Source organism: Archocentrus centrarchus, chromosome 16 (genome assembly GCF_007364275.1).
Source record: "Archocentrus centrarchus isolate MPI-CPG fArcCen1 chromosome 16, fArcCen1, whole genome shotgun sequence".
Classification (NCBI taxonomy): Eukaryota; Metazoa; Chordata; class Actinopteri; order Cichliformes; family Cichlidae; genus Archocentrus; species Archocentrus centrarchus.
This window is the reverse complement of record NC_044361.1, coordinates 134,513-159,216: the sequence shown is the minus strand read 5'-3', so window position 1 is coordinate 159,216 and position 24,704 is coordinate 134,513. Positions and strand designations below refer to the sequence as shown.

At 43.2% G+C, this 24,704-nt stretch overlaps 2 protein-coding genes and 1 long non-coding RNA gene across 4 annotated transcripts in view; 2 read left to right on the top strand and 1 right to left on the bottom strand.

The window, feature by feature from the left end:
* The window catches only part of LOC115794768 (rho guanine nucleotide exchange factor 2-like), a 40,922-nt gene extending 26,118 nt beyond the window's left edge, over positions 1–14,804 (top strand). Inside the window, exons 3-22 of the mRNA XM_030750416.1 lie at positions 524–591; positions 785–848; positions 955–1,087; positions 2,985–3,088; positions 3,206–3,343; positions 4,733–4,983; positions 5,608–5,733; positions 5,892–6,009; positions 6,089–6,337; positions 6,410–6,489; positions 6,657–6,829; positions 6,942–7,009; positions 7,119–7,331; positions 11,541–11,618; positions 11,732–11,787; positions 12,306–12,347; positions 12,968–13,018; positions 13,154–13,447; positions 13,525–13,675; positions 13,776–14,804. Of these exons, the coding sequence (XP_030606276.1) occupies positions 524–591; positions 785–848; positions 955–1,087; positions 2,985–3,088; positions 3,206–3,343; positions 4,733–4,983; positions 5,608–5,733; positions 5,892–6,009; positions 6,089–6,337; positions 6,410–6,489; positions 6,657–6,829; positions 6,942–7,009; positions 7,119–7,331; positions 11,541–11,618; positions 11,732–11,787; positions 12,306–12,347; positions 12,968–13,018; positions 13,154–13,447; positions 13,525–13,675; positions 13,776–13,810 (2,492 nt within the window). The 3' untranslated portion in view covers positions 13,811–14,804. The remainder of the gene's footprint in view (positions 1–523; positions 592–784; positions 849–954; positions 1,088–2,984; positions 3,089–3,205; positions 3,344–4,732; positions 4,984–5,607; positions 5,734–5,891; positions 6,010–6,088; positions 6,338–6,409; positions 6,490–6,656; positions 6,830–6,941; positions 7,010–7,118; positions 7,332–11,540; positions 11,619–11,731; positions 11,788–12,305; positions 12,348–12,967; positions 13,019–13,153; positions 13,448–13,524; positions 13,676–13,775) is intronic.
* LOC115794769 (uncharacterized) lies at positions 12,771–13,214 on the bottom strand. The gene is made up of 3 exons (XR_004021199.1): positions 13,139–13,214; positions 12,953–13,026; positions 12,771–12,876 (listed from the first exon to the last, which is right to left on the bottom strand). It is a non-coding gene; the product is annotated as an uncharacterized LOC115794769 (long non-coding RNA).
* Positions 14,805–20,073: 5,269 nt separating the features above from the next.
* Positions 20,074–24,704, top strand: part of LOC115794295 (tropomyosin alpha-3 chain-like) — a 28,550-nt gene continuing 23,919 nt past the window's right edge. The window contains exon 1 of one of the 2 annotated variants that reach the window (XM_030749714.1): positions 20,074–20,372. The gene's annotated coding sequence lies outside the window, so the exon portion shown is untranslated. The remainder of the gene's footprint in view (positions 20,373–24,704) is intronic. The other variant, XM_030749713.1, reaches the window with a different exon arrangement.

The window sequence follows — 24,704 nt, the reverse complement described above, 5'->3', positions numbered from 1 at the left end:
CAAAGTATCTGGTTAGACACCATGTTTCTAAGATTTGTGGGGCCGAGTACAAGAATTTCAGTTTGATCTGAATTTAGAAGCAGGAAATTAGAGGTCATCCAGTCCTTTATGTCTTTAAGACATTCCTGCAGTTTAACTAATTGATGTGTGTCATCTGGCTTCACGGACAGATAAAGCTGAGTATCATCTGCGTAACAATGAAAAGTCATGCAATGCTTTCTAATAATACTGCCTAAGGGAAGCATGTATAATGTAAAAAGAATTGGTCCTAGCACAGAACCCTGTGGAACTTAGTGTGTGAAGAAGACATTTACATGAGCAAATTGCAGTCTATTAGATAAATATGATTCAAACCACTGCAGTTCAGTACCTTTAATACCTATAGTATGCGCTAATCTCTGTAATAAAGGTTGGAGATTGGCCTAAAATAACTAAGACAGCTGGATCAGTGATGGTTTTTTAAGTAATGGTTTATTTATGTAAAGTGTATGAAATGTATCTTTTTTTCTGTACCTCTATACAGCCTGTAATGTCACCATCCACAACCGCTGCAGAGACAGTCTGGCGAGCTGTGCCAAAATGAAGCAGAAGGTAAGGCCAGTCTCTCTCTCTTCTTATCTTTCTCTCTGCACATACCTGTCTCAGTATCTGTAAGCTACAGTCACACTAGGGAAAACAGTGGCTGGAGACCACTGCCTTACCAAATTGTGGCACAGCGAGTTAGGGTTGCTGTCCTGTTTTTTCTCTGATTTGACTGAGACATCACCTGTCTGTCTGCTAACAGCAACAGAAGCTGGCACTGGCAAGAAACAGTTCAGCTCTGCAGAATGTCGCCATGAGAACCAAGAGTGAGTCCATCTGTCTGTTCTACTGCCTGCATCTATAACATGAATCTTTCAGCTTCTTCTTCTCCTGTGGTTTTGTCATAGTGATGACTTTTTTTCTCTGCTTCAGCTCCGATAATCAAGGAGCGTCCGAGCTCCGCCATCTATCCCTCCGACAGTCTCCGTCAGTCCCTGCTGGGCTCCAGACGGGTTCGATCCGGCCTCTCTCTCGCCAAGAGTGTCTCCACCAATAACATTGCAGGGTGAGTTTGACCCAAGGTTATAATAGTTTTGGATTTTACATCATAATTTAGCTTTATTTAATTTTAACTTTTTTTTCTCTAATTTAGTTAGTTTTAATTTGTTCTTAGAGTGGTTTTGCTCCTTTTTATTAATTTTTATTTTTTTGTTTAAGGCTTAGTTTTGGTTTAGTTATTTTTCAATAGTTTTAGTTTTTTTATACTTTGTCAGGTGTAAGATATTAACTGTAAGGTATTAACTAGCCAGCAGTTATTTTTTTGGTGAAAATGGTCCATTATGGTCGTGACCTTTCTGCATGGCCGCGATGCTGGTTCTCTGTCAGATCTGCTCAGAGACGCTAGCTTGTTTAGCTACTCACTTATTAGAGTTCTGCGCTGGGTCTTTGTGGGGTCACACACATTATGCGTGTTAATGACTTTGCGGTGTTTTATCTGTGGTGCTGGCTGACAGAAACAGAAAATGCTGGGAATTTTCCCATCCTTGGTTCTTGCTCTTTGTGCTCAGTTTGTTTTTTTCACTTTCTTCATTCCCTCATGTTTCAGCAGTCTCCCTCCAGGAATTTGCTGACATTTGTTAGTCCTTATGCTTTTTTTTTTTTTTTTAATTATTATTCCTGATTGTCACTGAAATTCAAAAACTGTGTTGAAAAATACCCAGAAATCCACAAGAGGACCCAACAGTGCTGAACAGGCCGATCACAATCGTTCCGGGCTGTGTGGACCCGACGTGTAGCTACATTTCTCACAGGTGCAGGTCAGGCTAGGTCGTAGGTTACTGCGTAGGTTCAGAGGGGTTTTCACAGCCACCTTGTGCGCCCTCCTCAGGTGGACTTTGAGGTTGGTGGTTTTACCCCTTGACAAGTGTTCCACACATGGCGTGGTGAGCAGACACACACACACACACACACACACACACACACAGCGAGGTGCCGGATGGTGCTAAAACTGCTAGAGCAGAAAAAGTGATTTCATATCAATCCACAAGGCTTTTAGATAAACTGATGAAAAACAAAGAAAATTTTAGCTATAATTTCAGTTCGTTTTAGGTAGTTTTGTAAACATACAATACAGTTTCAGTTAGTTATCATTTCCTTATTTCCATTATCATTTTTAATTATTTCAGTTAACAAAAATGTTTCAATTTCAGTTTTCGTTATTTCGTTCGTTTTCATTAATGATAATGATTTTGGTTTGAGCAGGGAGCTGATTGGCTGTCAGTTATTGTGGTTGAGTAGGAACACTGAACAGTAAGTGTGCAGACTAAGATGATGTTAAACCAGGCTACAAGTGTTCCTAATAAAGTGACCACCGTGTGTTTGTAAGAATATTAAAAACTGAGCTGAAATAATGAACCTCCAGGTAACCTGCTGGTAACAGAGGAGAAACAGACAGATCCGCTCTCCTCCTACGTCCAGCATCTTTTTTTTTTTGTTGCAGCACCATCTTGTTGTGGCAGAAAGCCACTGCGGGGAGGGTTAGCACGCAGGTGCAGAGTGAGAATATTTATGCAAAACTGAAAAAGGAAAATGTCAAAGAAAAGAATCCAGATGCTGGATTAAAGTCTCCATTAAAAACAACGAGAGCACCGCACCGAAGATGGTTTTAAAGCCAGACGTCGTCTCCTGGCCTCTCAGTCTCACCTCTGTCAGCTCTCCTTTTTATTGTGTTAGCTTCAGTGGATGTGTACCTGTTTAAGTTATTAATTTAAAATCCAGCCTTAGGTTATATGGCTGGATTATAATTTACAAAGGGGTGGACACAAGAAGTTCACAGAATCACCTTCAGTCAATCAGTTCAGCAACCTACTATTTGCTCGCTTTGCCTGTCCATCATTTTACAGCAAACTGTCTCACCTGTCTGTGTCTCTCCCTCTCACCTGTCTCACCTGTGTGCCTCTCAGTTTTACAGAGGACTCTGCAGGTCTCAGGAGGATCCTGTCTCAGTCCACAGAGTCTCTAAACTTCAGGAGCAGAACTTTGTCTATGGAGTCGCTCACTGACGACGGTCTGTCAATCACTTTGATCGATCAATATCAGATCTTAATGATGCATTTTTATGATATACTCCTCCAAGCAGCAGGTGGCGCAGGAGTCTGATAGGATTCCTTCTTTCTATGTACAGCTGAGTGGAGCCCCCTGCTGGAAGAGCTGCAGAAGGAGGGCAGCAGTGTTCAGGCCGACAGCTGGAGCCTGGCTGTGGAGCCCGGCTTCCTGCAGACGCTTCACAAAGACCTCATCAAGCAGCAGGACGTCATCTACGGTATGAAATATTTAAACATATACCATGTAGACAGAAGTATTGGGCCACCTACACATTACACCTGCAGGAGCTTTTATGACATCCTGTCTAAATCTATAGGTATTCATATGCAGTAGCAGGTATAACAGCTTCCACTATTCAGGGAAGGTTTTCTGCAGGATTTAAGAGTGCCTGTGGGAATTTTTGCCCATTCATTCAGGTAAGGTCAGACATTGATGTAAGAGGGACGGCCTGACACGCTGTCTCTTATTCAACCCAAAGGTGTTTAATAGGCCAGGGGTCAGAGCTCTTCATGGTCCAGTCGAGTTCTTCCACAGCAAACTCTAACCAGCCTTAATGGTTTAAGGAGTGATGCTGAAATAGAAAAGGGTCTTCCCCAAACTGTTCCACAAAGTTGGAAGCATTGAATTGAACAAAAAATTTCCAGACTATACTAGGAAAAACCGCCCCTCTTCAGCCAAATGATACAGCTGGCACAGTGCAGTCAGGCAACGTTCACCTGGCATTCACCAATCCCAGGCTATCCTCCCAGATCTCCAGACAGAAAAGCGTATTCTTTGCTCTGCAGAATACGCTCTGGAACTCTGCAGCGATTGAGTCCGCAGAGTGTTGGTGCCTCTGTTCTCTAACTTTATGTGGTCTGGCTGAGCTGCTGTGGCTCCTAAATGCTTCTACTTTGCAATATTCCCACTCACAGTTGATCCTGGAAGAAAAGAAGGGAAGAAATTTCATGAACTGATTTATTTCAATGGTGGTACAGCACCATGTTTGAATTTAGTGAGCTCTTTAAACAGTTAATTCTTTCACAAATGTTTGTAAAGGCAGCCTGCATGGCCAGGTGCTGGACACCTGTGGCTATGGGACTGAATGAATTCAACAAATGACCCAGTGCTAATGTGTATGTACACAGGAGGCAACAGAGAGGTCTGATTCTAGGATCATTTCTTAGATCACAGCATCCAACAAGTGAAGAAGACTCTCCAGAAGGAAGATATCTAATTATCCAAGTGTAGCATCAAGAGAAGAATTACAGAGCAAATCCAGAGGGTTCAAATTATTGATCAGAACTGAAAGATTAGACTTTTAAACAAAAGGCTGGGCAGCTCTGGAACAGCATGCTTTAGACACATTAAACTAGGATCAGTGGGATCAGCAGGACCTGAGCTCAGGTCCACACACAGTTAAAAATCAGCTGTTTGTTTACTGTCAGCTTTAGCTGAAGCCTGAAAACAGGAGGCTGACGAAATTCGAGTAATTGTTTCAAATCAAACTGAACTCAGTGTCCGAATTTTGAGCTCACATTTATCTGTAACTAATGTATGTGTGCACACAACAGCTGAAGAAGAAAACTGACCGAGCTGTCTCTCTCATCCCGTCTCTCTATCTCAGAGTTGATCCAGACCGAGTTTCACCATGTCCGCACGTTGAGGATCATGGAGGGGGTGTACCGGCGGGGGATGCTGGAGGAGGTGATGCTGGAGGCGGGCGTGGTCCACACCATCTTCCCGTGTTTGGACCAGCTGCTGGAGTTTCATTCCAACTTCCTGGCAGAGCTGCTGAACAGGAGGAAAGAGGGTCTGGTGGAGGGCAGCTCCACCAACTTCACGGTGCGCAGGCTGGGAGACCTGCTGGTCCGACTGGTACGACAGCACCACCTGCACCTCAGTGCGCAACCTAACATGGGCCTCTCTGACTATTCAGAGAGCTGAGAACCGGGGGGGGGACTCCTTCTAGACTTATATAATTTTATACATATTATAATATATATAATTATTTATTAATAATATCTACTTTTGTTTCATACAAGTAAAAAACAATTCTGTTTCACTTTAATGATTGAAGACCCCAAAACAAAACTGAATGTAGCTGATAGCTCCTCGTACCCGCAGTGTGAACACAGGTTTATACAAAAGGGCAACAAAGAAACTACACACCGAGGGCTTCAACTGAAAGTAGACATGCTATAGCCTGATTACTGTAATACATAAAATCTGAGTTTTTTCCTTCTTTCAGTTTCTGTTCATCCAGAACTGACTTTAGTTTTTCAACGTAAACTTAACATTTAGGGTTCTTGAGATTTCACTTGGAAAGGTCAGGAGGTCGCTGTCTGTCTGTCCATCCACTCTAAACACAGCAAAACTCAGAATCAAAACACAGAACATCAGTGAGAAGACGTAAAAGAGACCAGAGTTTACACAACACGTGTGCGTATATGTGTTTATCTATATCTATCTATGTGTGTGTGTGTATGTGTGTGTGTGTAGTTTTCAGGGCAGAGTGCCGATGATTTGAAGAAACTTTATTCAGAGTTTTGCAGTCGACATCCAAAAGCTGTGAAACTCTACAAAGAAGTTTTAGGTCGTGACCGAAGACTGCAACAGTTCATCAGGGTGAGACACACACCTGCTGAGACTGAACCAGACCAGTTTGGACCTGTTTACAGCAGACTGGTTCAGTTTGGTCCAGTTCAGTTCAGACTGGTCCAGCTCGGGTTGAACTGGTGTTCTGATGTTGACTTCCCGTCTCTGTCTTTTCTCGCAATGCTCAGCGTGTGTGTCGTGGTCCTCTGCTGCGCCGTCATGGCGTCCAGGAGTGCATCCTACTAGTGACGCAGCGGATCACAAAGTACCCCGTTCTCATCCAGAGAATCCTGGATAACACCAAAGGTAACCTGAGACTTCTGACCCTTAGCGTCCTCTAATAACATTTGACTTCTGACTCTGATGAGCCTGTGACTTCCTGCAGGCTGTGAGGAGGAGGCGCAGGCTCTGAGCCGGGCGTTGGTCCTCCTGAAGGAACTGATCAGCTCTGTGGACAGAGAAGTCCTGGAGCTTGACCGGAGCAGGAGGCTGCAGGAGATCCAGGCCCGTCTGGATCCGCGGGCACAGGCAGAGGTCAGGGAAGGAGGAGTTTTCAGAGGAGGAGAGCTGCTGAGGAGGAAGCTCCTGCATGAGGGTACTCTCCTCTGCAAGGTCCAGGGCTCCAGGATGAAAGGTAGAGGGTTTTATAACCTGCTATGATGTCTATGTGGGGGGGCTTACGGCTTATGACTGTGTTTGACTCCAGATGTGCAGGTCCTGCTGATGTCAGACATCTTGGTTTTCCTTCAGGAGAAAGACCAAAAGTTCACCTTTGTTGGATCACTGGTGAGTCATACCTGTTCACACCTGAGCACACCTGTTAACAACCAAACACACCCAAATGGCCCCCAGTAACCTTTTTGAATTTTACTGGTGACCTCTGTTAAAGTGCTTCTGTTTCTGTCTGCTCACCTGTCTGTTGGCTCACCTGTCTATATACATATGTGTTTCAGGACAAGTCTCCAGTGGTCTCACTGACAAACCTGATTGTCAGAGACATAGCCAATCAGGAGCGAGGGATGTACTTGATCAGTCACTCCACCCCTCCGGAGATGTACGAGTTGCATGCGTCATCAAAAGAAGACCGGAAGACCTGGATGAGCCGCATCCAGCAAGCCGCCACCAGGTGAGCACAGCTGCAGTACCTAGCAGGGCTCAGAAGATACAAAGTACAAAGGATACTGTGGACTGTAGTTACTGTGTGCAGACTCTGAAGTTCTGGCATATTTTTTCTGCAGCTGTCCATCCAGAGATGAGTTTCCTCTTATTGAGACTGAAGATAAGGCGTTACTGCGCCGACTCAGAGGTACTGCTCTTCGTGCTGCTCCTCCTACTGCTCCTTCTCCTTTCATTCCTCCTAATGCCTAAAACAATTTAAAGTGAAACCTCCCCACTCCTTGTCTTCTTCCTTCCAGCTGACATCCAGCAGAAGGACAGGGAGGTGCTAGAGCTCCTACAGGAGCGCGTCACTCTGTTTTCTGACCTGGTCGAGGCATCAGGAAGAGGAAAAGCAGAAGAAGAAGAAGACGTGGAGGTCAAGATCTCGTCCTCCTGCAGGAACCTCTTCAGAGCTGACACTCCTCATGCTCCTCAGGCTGAGCCGCTTCTCCTCACTGCCATTGGTGAAGGTGAGGAGGTGCTAATGTTTCTGTTGGTCCAGTATGGCACAGAAAGATGGACCATTTACAGAAGTCCTAACGCTTTAATAGGCAGATCATGTTCATTTCATGGAGATGATGTGGTTGATCTGGTTTATATTTTAAATTGATATTTATTAGAGGACAGTGAAATTCAATTCAATTTTATTTATATAGCACCAAATCACAAACAGTCACTTTAAGGCGCTTTGTATTGTGGGTCAAGACCCTACAATAATACAGAGAAAACCCAACAGTCAAAACGACCCCCTATGAGCAGCACTTGGTGACAGTGGAAAGGAAAAACTCCCTTTAACAGGAAGAAACCTCCAGCAGAACCAGGCTCAGGGAGGGGGGGGTCATCTGCTGAGGGGGGAGAGACAGAGATTAATAATAACTAATGATTAAATGCAGAGTGGAGTATAAACAGAGTAAAATGAGGTGAGTGAAATGAAACAGTGCATCATGGGAACCCCCCAGCAGCCTAGGCCTATAGCAGCATAACTAAGGGAGGGTTCAGGGTCACCTGATCCAGCCCTAACTATAAGCTTGATCATAAAGGAAAGTTTTAAGCCTAATCTTAAAAATAGAGAGGGTGTCTGTCTCCAAGCTGGGAGCTGGTTCCACAGAAGAGGGGCCTGAAAGCTGAAGGCTCTGCCTCCCATTCTACTCTTAAGTATCCTAGGAACCACAAGTAAGCCAGCAGTCTGAGAGTGAAGTGCTCTATTAGGGTGATATGGTACTATGAGGTCTTTGAGATAAGATGGGGCCTGATTATTCAAGACCTTGTAGGTGAGGAGAAGAATTTTAAATTCTATTCTAGATTTAACAGGGAGCCAATGAAGAGAAGCCAATATGGGAGAAATCTGCTCTCTCTTTCTAGTCCCTGTCAGTACTCTAGCTGCAGCATTTTGGATCAGCTGAAGGCTTTTCAGGGAGCTTTTAGGACAGCCTGATAATAATGAATTACAATAATCCAGCCTAGAAGTAATAAATGTAGGACTTCCTTGAACAGTCTAGTAGGAATGTGATCTAATAGACACATTGATGGTTTGGAGGAAGTAACTATTGAAGTTAACTCAGAAAGATCAATCAGAGTCTAAACAAATACCAGCAGTGCTGAAAGCTGCCGAACATGAAGATAAATCTTTGAGATGGTTATGAATAATTTTTTCTCTAATGTCTAAAATTTTATTTGTAAAGAAATCCATGAAGTCACTACTAGTTAAAGTGAAAGGAATACTCGGCTCTACAGAGCTCTGACTCTTTGTCAGCCTGGCTACAGTGCTGAAAACAAACCTGGGGTTGTTCTTATTTTCTTCAATTAATGATGAATAGTAAGATGTCCTAGCTTTACGGAGGGCTTTTTTCTAGAACAACAAACTCTTTTTCCAGGCTAAATGAGCATCTTCTAATTTAGTGAGACGCCATTCCCTCTCCAGCTTTCGGGTTATCTGCTTTAGATTAGATTAGATTCAACTCATTGTCATTGTGCGCACAAGGTACACAATGAAATGATCGTTCCAGATCACTCATCCAGAGACGAGCATCTGCGGTCATGCAGCCAGAGACCAGCGCTACCATTAGGCAATGTGGTTTAAGTGTCTTGCCCAAGGACACAACGCAGCGCAGGGACAGGGGCTCGAACCTGCAACCTTCCGGCTGCAAGGCGAGCACCTACCCACTGCGCCACTGCCACGAATTTAAGCTGTGCGTTTGTGAATTATACAACGGAGTCAGGCACTTCTGATTTGAAGCTTTCCTTTTCAGAGGAGCCACAGTATCCAAAGTTATACGCAGTGAGGATGTAAAACTATTGACGAGATAATCGACCTCACTGGGAGCAGAGTTTAGGTAGCTGCTCTGCACTGTGTTGGCACTGAAGAGCATAACAATGAAGGAATTAGATCCTTAAACTTAGTTACAGCACTTTCAGAAAGACTTCTACTGTAATAAAACTTATTCCCCACTGCTGTGTAATCCATTAAAGTAAATGTAAATGTTACTAAGAAATGATCAGACAGGAGGGGGCTTTCAGGGAATACTGTTAAGTCTTCAGTTTCTATGCCATATGTCAGGACAAGATCCAGAGTATGATTAAAGTGGTGGGTGGGCTCCTTTACATTTTGAGAGAAGCCAATTGAATCTAACAATAGATTAAATGCAGTGTTGAGGCTGTCATTCTCAGCATCTACATGGATGTTAAATGTCACGGCTGGGTGCTGCAGGCAGGGCGGAGAGGACCTCAAAGGAGGACGCGGGCAAGAGCTGAACTATACAAAAACTTTCTTTAACCAAATAAACACAAGCGACTAAGCTGGACAGGCCAGTTACACGAAAAAAGTAGAAAACTCGAAAATACAAAATACTCAGCACGAACGTTAACTTAAACCCCTGATCCTGACCACCCCTCCCCTCCTATCCACCAACACAACCAATATCACCAAATTAATCAGGTACCTATATAAGCTACTTCTGTTTGCACTAACAATAATAATGCATTAGTCTTATATAGCGCTTTTCTAGACACTCAAAGATGCTTTACAATTTCATGCACTATTCATTCACACTAGGGTTTAATATTTTTCCCGAAAATGACATGAATCAAATCCCGGGAAATGATGAGCCATTTCCCGGGAATCCCGGGAAAAAGTTTATTTATTTTTTTATTTTAATTAGGCCTTCTGTAGCCTGTGTCGGCCTTAACCTATTGTGATATTGTAGAGGTAGCTTTCCAGCTATGTCCTGTTATGCCCAGTAGGGGGCAACGTCGGCTTGATTAATGCAATAAAACCTACATCTCGACATTCGAGTGCTCGAGCTATGCGGTGTTGTATCGTTCCTCAACACTCTCTTAACAAATATAATTCGAATATTCCTCCATTGTACATGGAATTATAACAAGCTATTTTACAACTGCTGGTGCAAAACAATACGGTTCATCTCCACAGCATTGATAAAGGCTCAGCCACGCTGTCGTGGCGACATCTGTTGCGCTATATCTCCACCAGTGGAACGCTGTAATAGTCATTGAAAAGTTAACTACCGTACTTCACTATAATATGACATAACACAGGGCCTTGAGTAATGCACCACGACTTGGTCATTGCCATTCTGGCAACAGCAAATTTATAACACCGTGTCTGAGGGTTAAAGTAGGTTCGCTGTGAATCGTCTTTTGAAAAACTGGCCAATCCTTATAGCCTAAAAAATATACATTTTACTCAACTCCATTTTAAAAGCGAAATATGTTAAAGCAATCTATTTCATGATAATTTCTTCACACATTAGGCCCGTATCCTAATTCATGATTGTTAGTAAGCGGCTGCAAACGAGGAAAAGAAACACTCGAAGTTAAACAGATATTTCTTTATTGTTCAGGGCAGGCATATTTTATAGGCTATATAATGCAATATAACAATATATAATAATATAGAATTATATAATACAAAATACCTTAGGGTAAACACATTGCCTACGATTTCAACAAATTAAAGAGGAAAAAAGTACAACTGTGTAATACCTCTATTAAAACGCTTGAGATGAAGGCTGAAGCCTTAAACGGAGGCTGAACGTGCCTGAAATGAAGAGTAATGCTTTTCGCATTAAACGAACCCTTCTCTCAATATTTCCTTAAATTTAACTTTCTGAAGCTTTCTTTTCTTTCTGAAAGTCAAAGCGACGCGCGCGACTTTTTTCCCGGTTTCCCGTCTAACGTTTCCCGGGAAACGGGAAATGGTTCTGATCGCATTTCCCGGGAATCCCGGATCCCGGGATTAAACCCTAATTCACACCTCAATCATACCTGGTGGTGGTAAGCTACTAATGTAGCCACAGCTGTCCTGGGGCAGTCTGACGGAGGCGTGGCTGCCAATTTGCGCCTACGGCCCCTCCGACCACCACCAAACACACAGCCACATTCACACTTAGGCAATGTGGGTTAAGTGTCTTGCCTAGGAACACAATGACAGCATGCACTCAGACAGGGACTCGAACCAGCAACCCTCCAGTTGCAAGGTGAGCACATGCCCACTGCGCCACTGCCACTACCACTTCAAAGACTTAGTGTTTAGTGCCTCGTGTCACTGACATTTTTGTAATTATTTTTATATTTATTTAAACTTATTTCTTAATTTTAGTACTTTCTATACACTTAATCCAGCCGATCAGTCATTCACCAGAGGTCGTTTTCTTTTTCAGTCGACAGACTGACGGAACTGCTGTCAGACTCCAGCATCCACAAATCCTCCATAACCAATGGCAACCAGGAAATCAGCGGTGAGTCACCTGACACCTATTTGTGCTCCGCCCACTCTCTGCTCTTTTCTGTTAGAACTGTAGACGTCATTGACCTGCTGCTGTTTGATGACCTGTCTCTCTTGTTCTCTCAGATAGTGACTCTGGTTCTGTGAACGGCTCCTTTGACTTGAACGATAAATCCTCAAAGGTAAACATCCTGCTCACCTTTGACCTTCCGCTCTGATTGTGTTTGAACAGTTTCTTTAGTTTTTAAAAAGAATCGAACTCTGAAGCAGGAGTGAGGGGCTCATTTATGTCTCGCTGCACAGATGACTTACATGGCTGATTGTCCGCCGCGTTTCATTTATTTATAACATCATCAAATGCAGCTCATAAAACAGTCTCCTCAGCAGACCGCAGGGAGCAGGGTCTGCCTCAGAGTCCGTATCTTCAGGTGAAGGCATCACCTGATCAGTCCACATATTTCAGATGATTTTTGAGCAGCTGTAGTTGGAGAGGCAGTGAACCTTCACTGGTTTTTGAATATTTACCTTCAGCTGAACAGGACCTCAGTTCTTCAGAAAAATCGTGTAAATGACAAAAAGAATTTGGGCGGCGGCTCAGCTGTTTATATTTTTGTGAATGGTATCTGTTCATTTCAGAATAAGAGAAGGTCTATAGCACCTTGTCTCCGCTTCACTGAGTTTCAACCTTTGTTTCTTTCAGGACAGAAACGGTAACCAGCTGCAGGAACGATCCCTGAACGAGGTAATGCCTACTTCCTGTTTTTTGACCACAGAGACTGCATCTCTCTTTATCTAATCCTCAGACCTCCTGTTACCCACATGTCAAACGAGCTACACGAATTCTGAAGCTACAGAAGTATTTCAGTGTATCAGCTGTGATGCAGCTGTGTTTCAAGTATGAACTAGCTGTGTCCCGGCTGTGTTTCTGTTGTATTTCAGCTGTGTTCTGGCCCTTTTCTGACTGTATGCCAGCTGTGTTCCAGCTTTTTTTTCCAGCTGTATTTTGGTTGTGTCCTAACTGATTTTCACTTGTGTTCCAGCTCATTTCCAGCTGTATTCCTGTTGTATTTCAGCTAAATTCTGGTTGTATTTTAGCTGTGTCCTAGCTGTGTTCCAGCTGTGTTCTGTAACCTGGCTGTGTTCCCCCAATGTTCCCACTATGTTCCACCTGTGTTCCCACTGTCTGTGTTCCAGCTGTGTTCCAGCTGTGTCCCTCTTGTATTTCAGCTGCGTCTCAGCTGTTTTCCAGCTGTGTCCCGACTGTGTTCCAACTGTAATATGAACACAGTTAGATATATTTTGATGTACCTCATTTCTATCCATGCAGAGAAGTTTTAATAGCCTCACCTGTCCTCTCTGCAGGAAGTCCATCAGCGGTTGGTCAGTCTGAGCACTCAGCTTCATGCCCTGCAGGTCTGAAACTTTTTCACAATATTTGTTTTATTTTTAATTTTTATTGCAGTAATTAATTTATATAAATGATTAAAGCATTCATTTTTTCAACATGTTTATTATTGATGCATATTGACTTACTGACTCCACACCCAGGCTGCTGTGATTCGTCAGGACTCGATCCTAGCACTGTTGGTCAATGTAGGGTCCACCACGTCCACCAACCCCAGCTCCGCCCCTGGCCCCCGCCTCAGCCGGTCGCTGTCAAGGGACACGGGATTGGATGCTAGCGGGGAGGCGGTCCTGCTGCGACGGCAGGTAGAGCTGCTGCAGGAGGAAGTGACACGGCTCCGTCTGAGAGAGGAGGACCAAAACTGGGAGAGGGCGGAGCCAGGCAGCAGGAAGCGGAGCAAAAATGGAGAAAAGAGTGATGTCATAAAAGGAGAACAGGTGAGTCGAGTGTTCACAGGAAACTGAGGCGCGATGAGTTGATGACACTGAAATAAACCTTGCTTATCCGTTGACAGGTCAACAGGAGGCGTAGCAGTCGGGAACTGGAGCTCCGCCCCCTCGCCCCACTAGCCACCCAGGATCCAGTTGACCAGTTAGATGGCGTCCAAGAAGGAAATGAAGAGGAGGAAGTGATGAAGATCTCTCCTCGCTCTGACAGTCCCAGAGGTCAGTACAACTGGTCAATAATTGTGGGATGTATGGATTATTGGAAAAACTATGGCATTATGATGGTCTCCATGGTAACAAATTACCTCTGACTCCTCAGATCTACAGGACATCCCTGAGGAGACCGAGAGTTAACCTCCCACCTACACCTGACGACCTCAGGGACTTCTGCTGATGTCACTGTGATGTCACAGACAGACATCAGACTCTTAAGACTGCTGGATATGATGCCATTTCCTGTTTTACAGTTTTTAGACCAAATCATTTGTTCTGGAACACTTTCTGACAGTTGCTGTTAAGTTAGAAACAGGAAATAAAACCATGTGGCCTGTTTACATCATCGTGTCTGCTGGAATGGGCGGAGCCAAAAGGGGAGGGTCTAACTGGCAAATTATTTGAGGGTTGGGGTTTCATTCTGTTTCAAGCAAACTGGGTCATGTAATCAGATCACTAGGTTGACCTTCGACCTTGATGTTTGTTTGTTTATGTGTTTGTAAATGTGACTGCAGGATGTGGAGCTGGGCCTGGATCTGGTCTGATCTGGATGATTTTTACAGTTTGTTTGAAGCAGACCAAATTTTATTTATTCTTTGAATCTTAGACACACCACACTACAATACCCAGAATGCCTTTGGACCAGCAGCCATCTCAGCCATTTGCTATTTGACCAGAATGTTTTAGTTTTAGAGGCATCTGATTCCAAGGAACCAAACACCTCCCGAGTCAGAACTTGAACATTATATAAACGTTTTTTTTAAACGTGTCACAGGGAGGACTGGGAGGAGGTGTGGTCAGACATGGGTTTTGGGGCATTGGGAGTCACATAGTGCTGGACTGTAGATCAGGTGTGTTTTTAAGGAGCATGAAGCGCCTTCTCTTAGCATGTTAGCATGGCTGTGTCTCTTATATTTGTGCAGGACATTGGTTGAATTGACCAATCACCTTGTTTGTTTTGGCATGTGGAGGTAATGATGTCAGCTCCTCGTGTTGTGCAGTGGTGATAATGATAATGAAGGACGGTGTTTAATGTAGAAAACGTTTGAACGTGTTTGTTTCTTTAAAAAAAAGCAACACCACACACGCCACTGTGTATGGTGATGATGAGATCATGTGACCACGGGGGGGGGGGGGGGGGGGGGTCAGTCAAAGAGACCGCGCCCCTAATATTGCAGTTTAAACAGGGGAGTTTTAGAAACATCCTCCCTGTTATGAAGCTGTTAAGGGGAAATTAGCTACAGAGGCCAAAGCAGTTTCTGTATCAGACTGTAAACATGCTTATTTCTGCTGGAATGTTTTAACATGAGAGTCTATGGGGACTGACTCCCTGTGGCGCCTCTGCTGGATGCCAGAGGAACTGCAGGTTTTGAAGCTGATTAAGCAACTTAGCAGAACACTTTAACAAAGAAAGCTGGTAATCACTGTCCTGATACCTGTAATCTCTATTTGATTATCTCTGACTGATCAGCTCTGATCAGATTTGATCCTGATAACATGCGTTGTGGTCCCATTCCCCATGAGGTCACATGACATCCTGAAGAGTTTGAAAACATGAATAAATCTCTAACATCAGGACCCAAAAGTGCTTTGAAAGTCTGGGACTAACTGAGCGTATTGATGTGTTCAGGTTTAATGATGTGACGTCACTGCCGCTGTTTTTTTCTAAAATCTGAAGCTTTGGGGTCCAAAAATTTCTGTTTACACAAACAGCTGGAGGCTCGCCAGGGTGCACGCCTGATCCTGTGATGTCCAGATGTGAAGAAATAACATCCAGATGTGCCGATGTAACATTTCCTTTCAGTGTATTTTAACTGTAGTAACATTGGACTGAAGTATTTGTATTGATCTCTGATCACTGTAATTGATTCCTGCTGTACTCTTTATAAATCTAATCAGCTGCTCTTTATGTTTCTGTTTCTTTATTTTTAGCATCAGATCAAACAAATGACTTTTATACTGATTGGTTCTTACTTACAGATAAGTGATTTATAGTTTTAGGTATTGTTTAATGATGCAGAAATCGATCAAATTGGAGTTTTAAAATAAACACACAGTGACCAAGCTGTTGAGTTACAAACTTAATTCAGCAGGTTGTGTGCAGATTTACCCCATGAAGCTGCTGAAGTTGCAATGGAGGTGTGCAGAGAAACCCTGGAAACACAATCACAGCAAAACTGTCTGAACAGGAGATAAAGAGCAGGATTCACTCTGCAGGCACCACATTTCAGGCCTGATCCTGACATACATTTATGCAAATCACTCACTTTTTACAGATACACCGACACTGCCCATTCATCATTTGTAAAAAACTGAATTGCCCAAATTGCTGCCTTGGGCCAGTGCTGCTGGGGGTGTGGAGTGGGAGTGGGGGGGGGGGGGGGGGGGGGGGTATAAAGATGCTCTCAAACTCCACATGAAAATCAGTGACGTGGGTCCTGAATCTTGGAAGTTACAAGCAGTGCAGAGATCAACCTAGTGCACAACTGTCAAATACTAATACTGCTGAAGACAGATCAGAAATCCTACTACTTGCAGTCTGATGGTCATAATGTCCCACATTACTGGTCTGTCTATGTAAAGCTTTCCAAGTCTACTCTACACCTGGGTCACCATGTCCATCAAAAACAAAGAACAGTCAGTGACCAACAAGCATCACAGAGTACATAGATGAAAAAAGAGGCTGTAAATAAATCTTAGAAAAATTGATGAATTAATGCTGCTGCATAAATGCATCGACCCACCAATGAAAATTTTATGCTCATGGGATGATGATGATCGAACTACAGCTGATTTCCTGTTGCCACGAGGTGGCACTACCAATGTGACCTACTATTGGCATATGTGTCCAGACTCACACTTTAATCAAGGATGTGACGTTTGGGAAAGATTGGACAATGCATATTTGAAATGTAACAATTTCGTGTCCTGTGGCGAATGATCGAAATTTGGCATGCAGACGCTGATTACTGCTGCTGTTACCCGTTGAAGGTAAGAGTCTGGCTGCCGGGCTGGCACACACTCCCCTTTAACCGGAGTCACGTCATCCGCGCTTGGAAAAAAAAATTGCGTATCTACATCAGTGTATGCGGTTCAACCCATGCTGCCTTTAGGTGCACCTCGTAAATTTAGCTGTCTATACTTTAACAGACTTAAATACTATAATTTAGTGCCATTTTTGATAACTTTGCATATGTTAACTATCGATTATTTTAGCAACTGATTATTCTATTATTATTACATTAAGAAATACTTTTTTCGTATTAACAGTTGATCTCCATACTGCAGTTTTTCTCTGTGTGAAACAAACAGGGTGGATGGAGCAGCTACATAGTTCTCTTTTCTTCACTTACTGATCAGGTGGTTGATGAAGGACCTCCAGTTATTTCCCAGGAAAGGTTTAATGGAGGTTACGGGGAAAAAGCTTCTTTTGGACACTAGAAAAACATTTCCTTCCGCTCCATCTGAGCTCAGCGGCTCCACCTCTTTGCGCTTGTCCAGACAGACTGCAGGTAAAACAGCTGACTGCTGTTGTTGTGCTATCAGTGTTTATGTTGAAAAACTGGGGGCTGCATGAGCGTAATCTTCTAATGCTTTATATTCACAAGTATTCTTCTAAATACGTTTCTACTGCAGGTCTATATTTAGTCACTAATCAGGGATTAAAGTATGAAAAGTATTTTGACGGGGAAGGGGTCCTTGCGGTACCGGACGATCGCTAGCGCTAAAAGCGGCGCTCGCTAGCAGTATGTCCGGGAGCTGAAGTAGAGAAAAAAAATAGCTGAAATTCTCAGCACCGCGAGCACAACACACAAACACGGTAGAGAGCGGTGGAGGCGGAAAAACATTCAGCGATTATCCTCTTAGTGTCAAAGGGAATCCGTCGAGGCGACGGAGAACTTTATAGAATCTGAGGGGGTTTTCTAACTCCTGATCCCCCACTCCATTCCAGTAGGTGTCGCTAATGCAGCTCTCAGCTGGTTTGGTCAACCGCAAACCCACAAGAAGAAGAAGACAACGGAGAACTGTAATGCAGCTACTGTGAACGTTTCGCTCACAGTAGCTGGATCGGATCGGATTGCATTTTTAATTTTTTTCCGATATCCGATCCAGTAATCTAAGCGAGGATCGGACCGATACCGATACTGAATATCGGATTGGCGCATCCCTAATTACGACATCTTGAAATCACAAACATTTTCTCATACACTGCTGCATCAGCAGATATTCAAAAATACATTAAAAAAATTGAAATCAAATTGTTTTCTGAAAACTCTACCAAATACTTATTAAAGATGTCCTCCACAACAACTGAGACCATTTTCAAGTCAAAAAGCTGTAGGAATATGAAATTACGACATCTTGAAATCACAAGAATTTCCTCATACGCTGCTAAATGATAAATGTGTTCCATTTATTTGCTTTTAATATTGTGCTTTTGTACCAAGCAAGTTACGGACAATTAAAGAGGCTAAAATATCAAATATTTTATAGGTCTTTTATTATCATTTTATTGTTGTATTAGCTGCAGAAGACAGGAGAAATGGCAAATTCTAAAACTTGGAACAATATGAGAACACATTGTTGACAAACAAGACACCCAAAAAGAGACTTATTGGTGGTACTAAGGGTGAGCTGGCAGGAAGGCTGATGACACTAATGGGACAAATAGAGAGAGAGACCTTTGACCTTTAACTTGCCCCTTGATGCAGCTGTTAGACAAGATGTAAGTTAATCAAAAGGAGTACCCAGTGACATGCTGAACAAGAATACTGGGGAGTTTGCAAAGAAACAAGCTGATTTATATTTTTCATGGATTTTTAAATAGCTTCTTATACAGAAGTGGATGGTATGATGTGGTGATTTTGGAAAGCAATCATTTCAAAATGCTGCAGTCAAACAACTTGAAAATGCTCTCAGAGGCACCTGGGAACATGTTTAATGAGCATATGGTGGTACATGCAGAAAACAATTTGATTTCATTTTTTTATATATTTTTGAATATCTGCTGATGCAGCAGTGAAAGGGCAATTCTTGTGATTTCAGGGTGTCATAATTTCACATTCCTACAGCTATTTGACTTGAAAATGGTCTCAGGTGTAGTGGAGCACATGTTTAATGAGGATATGTTAGAGTTTTCAGAAAACAATTTGATTTTAATTTTTTATGTATTTTTGAATATCTGCTGATGCCGCAGTGATTGTGTCCATATTTCTATTTCTAGGCTGCAAAAATTTCCAATGTCTACAGCCATTTTACTTGAGAATGACTAAGGATGGGGTGAAGAGGAATTTTAGGTTAATTGTTGATAACAGTTTGATTAGAGCTTTTTCACACAGTTATAACCATGTACCTAGATATTGTTGTATCTAGGTATCATAATGCATTTGACTTATCTATTGATTATCTAATAGTAGCCAAATGTTGCATTAACCATTTGAAGCTTGTCTTTTCACAAATAAACTTTGAGCAGGAACATGGCTCCATATGCTTGTAACAACCTAGTTATATTCTTAGAGATATGTAAATATGCCTGTATAGTGTTGCTTATATTGTGTATCACTTTAGTTTGTATAGAATATGTAAAGTTATCAAAAATGGCAATATTATTTATTATATTATTTAAGTCTGTTTAAGTATAAACAGCTAAATTTACGAGGTGCACCTAAAGGCAGCATGGGTTGAACCGCATACACTGATGTAGATGCGCAATTTTTTTTTCAAGCGCGGATGGCGTGACTCCGGTCACCTTTAACATAAGCCTGGGTTCCTCAGCTTTGTTAGTGCCACCTGTGCAGAGCTGTCAGTGCTGCTCATAGGGCTCCTCTCTGATCTTCTGTAGTCTTTAGCTCACACTATGAAGTCCATGGAGGCGACTGCTGTTAAATGTCATGGTATAATTCAAGCTGAGTTCTGATCAAATCAAACTGCAGAATAAGAAACTTGAGTAAATGTTGTTGGTTTTGTTTCTGGCATGTTAAAAAAAAACCTGTTATTATAAATAAATAATAATCAGAACAGTCAGGAGTTCATTCAGCTCCAACAGACATAAAAACCTGTAAAAATTAACTTAAGTTGCAGTTAGCCTGACAGGAATCCAGCTCATCAGGGAGACTTCGTTAAGTCTCATTGTTTAGGTTTGATCTCTTTACAAAAATGTTTTAATTCTACCTGGAAATCATTTAAAAGTGTCACGTGTATACAGAGAATTCATGCACTTTCTATATTTTCCAGAAAGCGCATTAATTTCTACTGTCAGAGACGCATTTACAGACAGAGTTCAGCGGCTCTGATTTATGTTTGATTGGAAATGATGAGTTCTCTGGAGAAACAGCAGCAGCTTATTTTTACACCTTTTCTGGACTTTTACTTTGAAAAGGATAAAATTCAGCATCACTTCCTCTGAAGCAAATTTAACCCAGATGAGGGCGGAGTCTCCTGAGTTGGGAGTTGGCTGGAACCGGAATCCGGACCGAGTGTGACCAGGACCCGAGACCAAAACCCGTGACCAGGACCCGAGACCGGAGCAACAGGACCGACACAACGACACAAAGGCCCCGAGGCACGAGTGCGCGGAGGTTGAGACGGAGCGCGAGCCGCAGTTTGACAAACTTCAGTGAGAGCGGGGCGTTAGCCGCTAACAGCTAAGAGCTAGCTGACCGGGAAGTGACTGCAGCTGAAGAAGTGTGCGAGCCGAAGACAGGTGAGAGGACCGCACACAGGTACGGCACACCTGTGCTGAGCTAACGGGCTAGTCGCTAGCAGGGCGGTGTCCGCGGCTAACTTCCGGGGCTAACATGCTAATAAACGGCGCGGATCGATGAGTGACGTCACACAGGAGGAAGTTAGACGTGTGATAACGTGCGATAACGTGCTTCCAGTAAAATCGATTATAATCGATATGTTACCGATAACAGTGTTGAGCTTGTAGGAGGATCTCATGCGCGCGTGCAGGAAGGGGTTCAGGAACATTCAAACAGTTCTTTATTTAAAAAGACAACCAAAGAGTGAGGGAATCAGAGTACAGGCAATGCTAGCAGAGAGGATCTCCGAGTTAACGTCCTTGATGTTCCTGGTTGAGGTGAGCTGTGGTGCCTTATTTAAGGAGAGACAGAATGAGAGAAAGAAATGGTAGATAAAGTAAAGTTCATTTGCTGAGCAGCTGGAAGGGGTGAGGCCAGAACAACAAATTAGGTCCTTTGGTGTGAGTAGGGAAGTCAGTGAATTGTTGAAATCCAGAACTCTCAAGGCAGGATGAAAAGTGTTTCGTGAGAGGAAGATTGTTATTGCCATTGTGAATATTGAAGTCCCCCAATAATATTGTGTTAGGTGAGAGAGTGGATAGTGTTGGGTCGTGGGTTTCCTCAGACTGAGAGGATTCGAATCCTGACCTCTGTGGAATCAAAACTAGATATTCCAAAAAAGTCATGGGAGATAAGAAGGGTTTTATGCAAAAAGTTTATTAATACACAAGTTTCAGACAAAAACACAAGAAAGTATTAGGCTCCTCCCGAGAGTGTCTACCTTAAGCAAGTGAGTTAGCAAAGCCAACAGCAGCAAAATATAAATGTAAGTATGACAGGCCTCAGCCCTAAACTACTTTTAACTACAGTTACATCTTGCTGGTGTATATATGACCACTATTAGTACTCATAAATGATACTATAAATGAATACTATAACTACTACTACCATAGCAATTAAAAAAAAAAATTCCCAACAATAGGTGGGTCAGGAGAGGAGCAAAATCATCCAAAGGGTCATTCCTGTGGCTTGGAGGTTGCAAACTGTGGCTTTGTTTACATCTGTCAACCACGACCTGAGCCACGGGGTTGACGAATATAAACAAAGCCAGAAGGAGTGCAGTTATTAAGTTGTGAAAAATCCATGGGTTGTTGCCAGGTTTTAGTCAAACTCAGAAAATCAAGCTCGCAGTCAGTGAGGAGATCTGGGTGAGATGTCCTTTGTGCGTGAGTGAATGGATGTTGAGTAGACCAAAGTTGACAGCGGTGGAGTTGTGTTTGACACATGGGTTAGCTGACCCGGCTAGGCTGGCTAACACATTGAGATCGTCAGACCGGGTGGTGTTTCTGGGAGGCCGATGAGTGATGGACCAGATGGAGTGGATAGATTTCAGCCTGTCAAGCTGGAAATTCCAGTGAGACCCACGATGGATATATCACCAGCGAGGCAGGAGAGCAATGTCTGAATGAAGATGCATAATTTCAATTCAATTTCAATTCAATTTAATTTTATTTATATAGCACCAAATCACAACAAACAGTCACCTCAAGGCGCTTTGTATTGTGGGTAAAGACCCTCCAATAATACAGAGAAAACCCAACAGTCAAAACGACCCCCTATGAGCAGCACTTGGCGACAATGGGAAGGAAAAACTCCCTTTAACAAGAAGAAACCTCCAGCAGAACCAGGCTCAGGGAGGGGGGGTCATCTACCGCGACTGGTTGGGCTGAGGGGAGAGAAAAAAGACATGATGTGGAAGAGAGCCAGAGATTAATAACAATTAATGATTAAATGCAGAGTGGAGTATAAACAAAGTAAATAAGGTGAATGAAAAGAAACAGTGCATTATGTGACACCCCCCCCCCCCCCCCCCCCCCCCCCCCCCCCCCCCAGCAGCCTAGGCCTATAGCAGCATAACTAAGGGATGGTTCAGGGTCACCTGATCCAGCCTTTGATCAAGCCTAAATATAGGCTTGATCAAAAAGGAAAGTTTTAAGCCTAATCTTAAAAATAGAGAGGGTGTCTGTCTTCCAAATCCATGCTGGAAGCTGGTTCCACAGAAGAGGGGCCTGAAAGCTGAAGGCTCTGCCTCCCATTCTACTCTTAAGTATCCTTGCTGTGGTGTGGTGTGACAGCCTATCAGTCACTCCAGAGCCATCCAGAGGGCCTGTTATAGTCCCCAGGCCATATGTTTTTTTTGGTTATTTTTTTTTGCATTTTTGGCCACCGCGGCTTTTTGTGACAGTGGAGAGAGACAGGAAATGGGGGAAAGATACAGGGGAAGACACGCGGGCAAATCGGCGACGAGCCGGGACGCGAACCCTACACCGCAACGCGGCATGTGTATGTGATCCCCGGCTTCACCACTAAGTCACCCAGGCGCCCCCCCAGGCCATATGTTTGACACCATGATTTAGGACGTGCTTTAAAATAACTGCCCAGAAACATTTCAAGATGGCTGCCAATTTGTGTGACCTAAAACGCGCCGAGAGCTGTTGGGCCCAAGGAAGACTGGCGTTAGACCGCTATCTCATCTCACTTTTATTATTATGGAGTTAATTTCCTGCCAAAAGGTTGCACTCCATATTAGACTGCTAATCTCACCGCTAACACTATGAGGACCCCACTGGTGAGTTTAAAAACTCCTCTGGTAAAGAATTAAATGCTAGTTACGTCATATTCAGAGCATAAACTACTTGAAGTTCACTGCAGTGTTACTGGGTACTGGACCATATTACGTGTCACTCCATACAGAGTAATTAATGAAAACTAGCTTCAGACTTAACACCGTGCTCAACCACTACTTTTGCTTCATAATACACCTTGAGAGGTCCCTGTTCACCTTCTCCCCCTGCTGTGGTGTGTTGTAGATTACCCAAGGGTGGATACGCTAATTAATTCATACCAGATCATACTGTTTTTTTTGTTTTGTTTTTGTAATTTAATTTATTTTTTGTTATCTGTTTTAACAGTCTATTCATATTACTGCAAAGTCTGTGTTTAGAGTTGCTTATTTATTCTTTAACTGTTAAAGAGCCATAGCACTTATATCAATAACACTTTTTTTTAATCAAAGTTAAACAAAATAGCATTTCACCCACAGCTGCATTACAGTTGTCATCGTCTTCTTCTTGTGGGTTTGCGGTTGACCAAACCAGCTTAGAGCTCCATTACCGCCACCTACTGGATTGGAGTGGGGATCAGGAGTTTCTCAGATTCTAAAAAGTTCTCCATCGCTGCGACAGATTCCCTTTGACACTAAGTGGACCATTGCTACCGTGTTTTTCCATGCCTCCACCGCTCTCTACTGTGTTTGTGTGTTGTGCTCCCTGTGCTGAGAATTTCAGCGGTTATTTTTTTCTCTACTTCAGCTCCCAGAACGGATCACTATAACCGCAGTTTGTTAGTGAGCGCCGCCATTAGAAATAGTGATTGTTTTCCAATGTAAGGACACCTTCCCTGTCAAAATATTTTTTTATATTTTAATCCCTGATTAATGACTAAGTATAGACCTGCAGTAGAAATGTATTTGGGAGAATGCTTGCGAATATAAAGCATTACAAGATTTAGGGCTGCAACGATTCATCGATTAACTCAATTAATTCGATTCTAATAAATTATCGACACAAATTTACTGTTTCGATGCTTCGTTTAAACTTTGCAGCGCTCAGTTGTCTGCGTGTAAGCGATCTAGCAATAGCAGCACTATAGTGCTCCGTCGTCTTTTTGTGGGTTTATTGGTGGCTGGCAAACCAACATAGAACTGCATTACCGCCACCTACTGGACTGGAGTGTGAATCAGGCACGCACACACACACACACACACACACACACAGATTCTAAAAAGCTCTCCGTCGCTGCAATGGATTTCCTTTCACACAGAGTGGATCATCTAGAGTTGCCACCTGTCTCGTAAAATACAGAACCCCGTATGTTACGGGACTCCGTGGAATACGGCTCCGTAACATGCCGTGTTCCGTACTTTACGGGACGGGTGGCAACTGTCGCTGACATGTATTTCAACGCCTCCACTGCTCTCTGTGTGTCTGTGTGTGTTGTGCTTGCTGAGAATTTCAGCTGCTATTTTTGTCTTTACTTCAGCTGTAGCTACCAGAACTGGTTTGCTAGTGAGCGCGGGCCATTAGTACTAGCGATGGTTCGGTACCGGAAGGCCCGCCCCCCCAGGACCGAGGGGCTCCGTCAAAATATTTTTTATACTTTAATCCTTATTAGTGACTAAATATAGACCTGCAGTAGAAACGTATTTTCGAGAATGCTTGTGAATACAAAGC